Source organism: Vigna angularis, chromosome 5 (assembly GCF_016808095.1).
Source record: "Vigna angularis cultivar LongXiaoDou No.4 chromosome 5, ASM1680809v1, whole genome shotgun sequence".
Classification (NCBI taxonomy): domain Eukaryota; kingdom Viridiplantae; phylum Streptophyta; class Magnoliopsida; order Fabales; family Fabaceae; genus Vigna; species Vigna angularis.
The window spans coordinates 27,064,825-27,072,278 of NC_068974.1; the positions used below are offsets into that span (position 1 = coordinate 27,064,825).

General features: G+C 32.9%; 1 protein-coding gene across 1 annotated transcript; it reads right to left on the reverse strand.

Annotated features, from left to right (window-relative positions):
• Positions 1–5,085: 5,085 nt before the first annotated feature.
• On the reverse strand, positions 5,086–6,833 carry LOC108339575 (zinc finger CCCH domain-containing protein 2). Its single transcript, XM_017576722.2, has one exon. It carries the CDS (start codon positions 6,466–6,468, stop codon positions 5,383–5,385), a length of 1,086 nt encoding a protein of 361 aa, XP_017432211.1. The 5' UTR covers positions 6,469–6,833; the 3' UTR covers positions 5,086–5,382.
• Positions 6,834–7,454: the final 621 nt, after the last annotated feature.

A 7,454-nucleotide genomic window follows, 5' to 3' on the forward strand; every position in this document is an offset into this window, starting at 1 on the left:
ACTCATTAAAAACTATTTTCTATCTGTCATCTTTCCCTTTCTTCTCTCTAGCCACCTCACTACATCCATGTACACAACTCTTGTGAACAATATAATACAATCATGTTCACTAGAATGGACAATTTAAAATGCATTACTAGGTTCAGGAGTACATTTCATATTACTCAATCTAGTTAATTAATCTCTTCTCTAACCTCTTCTACATCTTGTGTCAACTTTCATGTCTCATTCATCCTCACTCACGAGCAAAATCCACACACCTAAGATTGTTTTCTCTTTCAAAAAACTCCAATGAGCTGCATAAGAGATGTTCATACTAGGATTTATGATGGCGAAGAAGGTAAACAAGAGAGTCCTGCTACCCTATTTTAGTAAATGAGAGTCCTTTCTTAGTGAACATGTCCTATTTTGATAAACAAGAAAAGTGACCGGAATACGAAAGAAAACATAAGGAGCGAGGGTAATAACATGGTCTCTTTGGACTAGAAGTTGGATTGGCAATGTGATATTGTGTTAAAAAATTAAATTCATGTAGGGGTACTATGTGTTTAGACTATTTTGATAGTTATCATGTCTTAATGTACTATGATTTTATGTTTAATTGGTTAGTTTATCTTTACTTGTTTGTGTTTGTGCAACGATCATATAATTCATGTTGTTATATGCGAACAGATAATTTTACAAATATTATGGTTGATAAATAAAACATTGGAGTTATTAGAATGATGAGAAATTTTTAGTATTTAATAAACATTTTTTGCTTATTAGGAAATATTAAGTTTTATTTCAGAACAATTATGTGTGAAGATTAAATGTTGAATTTTTTATTCTCTTAAAACAATCTTATAATTTTAATGGTAGCATATTATATATATATATATATATATATATATATATATATATTATTTTTTTTAAAAGGGAAAAAAATTCCGTAAGTTAAATCACTCAAAATAAAAAAGATATGGGAATGTTGGGCTATGTAAAACAAGCAACCACGAAAGAAGAATATGAGAGGTAAGGCTTGGTGCCGGACGTAAAATAGGGTACTTTTTAAAAAAAAAAACAAAATGTTCTTTAGACACCAATTGACAACCTTTGTGGGGGTAAAATAGTCTTAACAATGGTTAATTTTTTATATTTTTTAATTTTACAACCTTTGTAGGATAAAATAGTCTTAATAAAAGTTAATTTTTGTATTTTTTTAAGAAAAAAATAGTAAAAGGTAGTGAATTACAGTGTCAAATAAGTGGAAAAAAAAAATTGGTGCCAAAATACCCTTGTTCGTTAGCACCTCCATAGCTTCTTTCTGAACCTCTTTGCGAGAAAGTCCAAATTATTTATAAGTTGGAAACATTACATATTTTAGAAATTTATTTTAGATTAGGCAATAGAGGATTAAAAGTGGAGAGTCTGAAATACATTTCATATTAAAATATATATTTTACACTGCATAATTTGAAATGTATTTTAGATTAAAACATATTCTATATTACACAATTCATAATATATTTCGGGATAATACAATATGAAATATGTTTTTGGATTACATAATTCAATAATAAATTTTAGATTTATAAATTTAAAATATATTTCTAGATTATGTAATTTATAAATACATTTTAGATTATATAATTCAAAATATCTGTATTTTAAGTCACTAATAAATAATATATTTTTAGATTAAACAATCTACAAATTTAAAAATGATTACGCAATTCAAAAACATAAAAATTTATCATGAATCATATAGTAAAATATATTGTACAATTCAAAATATATTTAAAATGTAGATACCATATTTCTAAATGTTACAATCTAGAAAGCTAAAGCATAGACATTTAAGCCTTTTTAACACCTACATAAAAAAAACGTAATTGCCTTTAAAATGTGGGTCATTTTCTCCACAAAAGGCTTACTTTTCACTTTACACCCTCCAACAATCTCAACTTTCACCTCTTTCACATTTTGGATTAGGCAATTCAAAATGTAAAACCTTGATTTCCAATAATTTTTTCTTCACAAAAGGCTACACATGCAATTTTCAACAATTACAAACACAATTACTTGTTAAACATAATATAAAAGAAATCACACCCATGAACTATTTTTATAATCCAACAAATATAATTGTACGGTACTTACCATCAAAGGACCATACCTTACTGAGACCACAATGGAAGATTCAGTGAAACACCATACATGAGTGTGAGGAAGATGCTATTACTCTTTTCTTGTGAGTTATTCAAGCTTTTTGACTTATTTGGGTAAAAGGGTTTTCTTATAATCATGCATATGTCTAACCTAAGAAAAACTTTACATATATGTTTAGCACATTAGCATATTAATTAGCACCTGCTTTGGTACATATTCAGCATGGTAAATGTCTAATCTGAACATAAACATTGGAAATAAATAAGTCAGGTTATGGTGTTGACAGAAGAAGAAAAAAAGGTGTAATAGGGTGATGGCAAAGCCATTAAAGAAAAGATAAGGACGTGAATTTCATGCTGCAGCTTTATTCTTTTGTAGGTTGTGGAAGGTGCAATGGAGACATCTGTGTGTGCATATGCATACAAATTTGGTGACCATTTGAATGCCATACAAGGAAGGGGACAACTCATTATTCAGCCAAAGATACAATAATGTTCCCAAACAACCCTAGCCAAATATAATGTACAAATTCAATTCAAACTCTATCACTCATTCAAATCACCAAAAGTGAATGAACATAAGAATCTCTTAGTTTTTTTTTTCTTCATTAGTATATTTAAGTTATGGTTAAACAACTAAAAATAATATAATTTTATAATATATAAATGAATGTTATCTTACAAAATACTTTATAAAATTAAAAAGTTAAATTTAAAATTTATTTTTTAACTTAAATATTTGGTTAAAGATATGGAATAGATGACAGAAGAAATGTTGCACCCATTTGAGAGGTGTCAGCCCTAGTCTTTTCCTAGAGTGACAACCATGGCAAGAGTATGGGGTGTTTGTCCCACAAAAGCTGCTCTTTAATTTTCTTCTACAAAGGAAGATGAAATTGTGACACAAAGTTAAGGGCACTGAGGGGACCTCAAACTCCAAAAGGGGTCATTTTAGCATGGGGTGCTCCCCCATCCCACACCATTAGGTGTGTGTGAGTTTATGGCAATCACTATTCCTAACCATAAAACCCCACCAAAATCACTTTTTCCATACACATATCCTTACAATTCATCTCATAAGTTTACCTCCTAGGAAACAAATCTCACCCTATTAAACCCACTTTCCTCCTATCATTTAGTCTTTTTCTTTACCAAGTAATGGCCATAATCAACCTATGTTAATTGCACCATCCCTTTTGGATCTAATGACTCACTTTATAAGTACTTCTCAAATTGGATATTTGATACCCAATTCAAATGGATTGTTTCAATACTTCTTAACTATTTATGTGTATAATCTTATTACAATTTAATAGCTTTTGAAATCAAACCCTCCTTAGTGGCTAAAACCCTACTTATTAGAATTTAGGTTTAGATAAACTTAGATCATTTCTTTTTTTGTACTTCAATTTTGTTATACAGTTAGTTAATGTAAATTCACCAACATTATACATCTTCACTTGAAAACGAATGGTAGATGAATTGAACTTATTATTGGTCAAAGCATGAAGACCTTATAAAAAAGAAAACCAAAGCTGGTATAACTTTTTTCTTGTAACATAAAACTTAGGAAGCAAGCATTTATCTTTAGTTGCAAAGAGTTATGGAAAAAAAAATCTTCTTTAAAAACTAGTACAATGTATCTACTCGTTTTCTTACACTTTCTTAAAATTTGGAAAAGTGAAAGTGTTTAGTTAAGTGTGATGGGTTGTGTGGTTTCCTCGTTCTTCAATCATGTAAAAGTAGTATAAACTTAATGCTAGTGAAAATGACTTGTGAGTTACTATTAACAAAAAGACTCGTTTGGATGATGCAAAAGAAAAAGATAATGCTGGATTTGAACAATGAGTAAAATCCAATTAATTAGACAGTGTAACCTAAAATAGAACAAATAGAACCATTATGGAAACCTATGATAATGTCTCACGCAAAGTTCCCTCCTCACATTTATCACAACAACTCAGAACGCACAACATTGAAAGAAACTAAGCAAAATAACTCTATTGATAATGTCTCTACAGGGAGGAATTTTGCAACAAAAATACTTACGTATTCCATTAGAATAACTCTATTGTTTTCATCGTCATATACAATAGTATGGCTCCAATTTTATTACATGCTCTTTACGAAGAAGACAACTATGCACTGCTTACATAAACAAACTATTGCTCAGAATATTGAATGTTGTGAGAAATTATTCGTCACTACCCATTATACCAAAAACTCTATACAGAACAAACGACTTGTGATTGTGATTAAATGTTCATTGAACCTTGTAAAATAATTGCAAGACAACCTTCACACACATACACATACACTACATGAGTGAAGTCTAGGCAAAATAAAATTATAATAAAAACTATAGAATATCAAAATAACATATATAAACTATTTTTTCAAAGAGAAAGTTTTATCGAATTATACTAAATTATCAGACAGATGCACTTTTAACTTAATAAGAGGTGTATGACTTGGAGAATGAAAAACAATTAAACGTCAAGAGAAAAACACATGTAAAATAAACAATGTAATTAGAAGGATAAAGATAAAGAAGAAGAATGCTACAAATTAAAAAATATATACAAAAATAGATATAAAAGGAGAGAGAAAAAGCGCACACACTTTTTTTTTTATGAATATTATTTCCATTGACATTAATTCGGGTGCCTCCTCGTGATTCACGAGAAAATCTTTATCTGTGTGAATAATTTTCTATTAACCTCAGAATCGAAGCAGATAAATACAGCACCGCATACAATAAATTTTCCCGAGAATATCTTAAATTTTGTCACGATAAACATTGCATGCTCGACATGTGTAAGAATACGCTGAATTTGCTTTGGCACCACAAAGCAACAGACAAAGAAATTATAAATGATGATTCATGGCAGAGACTGAGTGATAAGATAATTAAGCCAAGGAAAAATCCAAAACAGAAAAGAAAAGTTCAACATTTGATTGCATGAATCAGTTTCCCTTTCCTTTCTACATAATCCACCGAACAAAAGATGAAATCTAGTTACAATGGACACAAAAATTACAGACCTAATTTTGACAACCTTAAACAAAATTCAGAAAGCAATGAAAGTACTCGAAACAATAATTAATAATAATAACAATAGAAGCCAAGGATATGTTGCTTGCTCCGACATGTATTTACACTTGGTAAATCCTCGTCACAAATCCCACCATGCACCTTTTGTCATCATCTTCAAGACGTTTTAATAATAACCTACATCAGCAAGTCATTAACCCACGCCAGATCTGGGGCAATGACATCATCAACAACCCCACTTTCTTCCCTAAAAAATCTTCCACTTCTATTCATGGAAAAGCTTCCACTTTCTTCCCTCCAAAACCTTCCATTCGCATTATTGGAAAAGCTTCCACGGGTAGCTATGGTTGGTGAATGAACATTGAACTGCTTATGATCCTCAGAGACATCATGCCAAGACAGAAGAGTATGAGGCTTAGAAGCAGAGACAGACGAAGCCTCACCAAAATTCAAAGCCTCCATGGAGCACATAAGCTCAGAGAACACATCCTTGTAGCTCACAACACCGTGACGGTGGCCAGGCTCAAACCTAGAAGGGGAAGAGGAAGAAGAAGAGGGTGATAAAGGAGGAGAAAAATGAGACATGCCAAACAAGGTAGAAGTTGGTGAACAGGTGGATGAACAATGACAAAACAAACAACAATGGTTACTGTTATTGTTGTTATTATTATGAGGACTCATATTGCTGCCCTTTTTCTTCTTGTCGCTGTCTTGGGGAGGCAAAACTCTCAGTTGGCGAGGGGTGTGAGCGAAAAAGCAAACTTTTCGCTTGCAATTCTTCCCATCCTTGCAAGCCTCGGTTCTATACCTTGAAGGGTGCAACCAGCACTCGAACACCCCATGAGAGAACTCACATGCATCGCCGCTGCTGCACTGCCCGCGGCGATACTCCGGACAAACGGTCCCGGAGTAATGAAACCGGCGAGGGTCGCGGCGGCGGGCCTTCTCGCCGGGGTGTGCAAAAGGGCAGTCTGTCCAGTCATGGCTCCGGCTACGAGTGCAGCGACGAACCTTGAACTCGAACATGCGGAATTCGTCGGAGGCATAGGGGTCTCCGACGTCATCAGAGTCATCGGATTCCATGGATTTGGTGTGCGCGAGGTACTTGTGCAGGAGGATGTCGTCGGAAAAGATGTCGGCGGCGGAGCGGCGCGTGAGAAGCTTCCTTGGCGGGATGTCAAGGTCTCTGAGGGATTTTTTGAGAGAGAGAAGCTGGTGAGAGGGTTGAAGTTGGAACTTGTGCTCTGCACAAATGGTGCTCATATTTTATTGTAGTAAAGGAAAAGACTGAATGAATAATGATACAAAAGAGAGCTTGTGGAGCATGGATATTGTTAGAGAAGAAGAAGGGTGAGTTATATAGGGTGGTTGAGGTGTTCATGAGAGAAAGAGAGAGAGAAGGAGAGAGAGAGAAAGAAAGAGAGAGAGAGAAGAGAGAGAGAGAGAGAATGAAGATGACAGGGATAGGTGATGAGAATGGGCGTGGCTGCATAGCATTTGGTGTAACCATGCAAAAGAGGGTACGTGGCAGTGTGACAATTCGTTGCAGTCATGTGTTTGGGCTATGTGTAACTATGTTACAATGCTGGTTAATGAAATATGCTATGCCATGTTTGGATTTTACCTTTGATTGGGTTGTGTTGGAATCATCACACGTGGAAGCATGAAGAAAGTTCTAGATCATGTGTGCGGGTGTATTAACAATGGCTGAGCCTGATCACAGGGAATTACTCTAATTTTGACTGAAACCCTATGATTATACTATCATTTCACATGGTTTGATAGCATTTGGCAAATTCATTGATGAAATGTCTGGGCCACTTCAAAACAAATAATAGTATCAAAAGACAAAGAAATCAAAGACATAGCTTTTAATTAATAATATATATCTAATAATTGAATGATAATAACATAAACAGATTTCAACGTTTGATTCGGGTGTTGTCAGTAAAAATATTGTATGCTGTAATTCATTTTCAATTTTTTTCTTACGTAATTTCTAATTCTCGATAATTTTATTCAATTTTGTAGTTTTAAAAACATATAAACAACAAATTTCTCCTCTCTTACTTCACAGTATCTTACGTTTTACCCAATTATACATGTTTTGTCCGAAAAAATAAAAAGAATATGAATAGTTGAACTGAAAATTGAACAACGTATTAATAACTAAAAAAATTGAATTGCATAAAAAATGGTTTAGAAACCAAAATAACGGACAGTTAAATCATTAAGAGATTAAAGTTGTA

What these genes read in the sequence shown, in the direction of transcription:
- LOC108339575 (XM_017576722.2), bottom strand. Translation starts at nt 6,468, where the DNA reads ATGAGCACCATTTGTGCAGAGCACAAGTTCCAACTTCAACCCTCTCAC.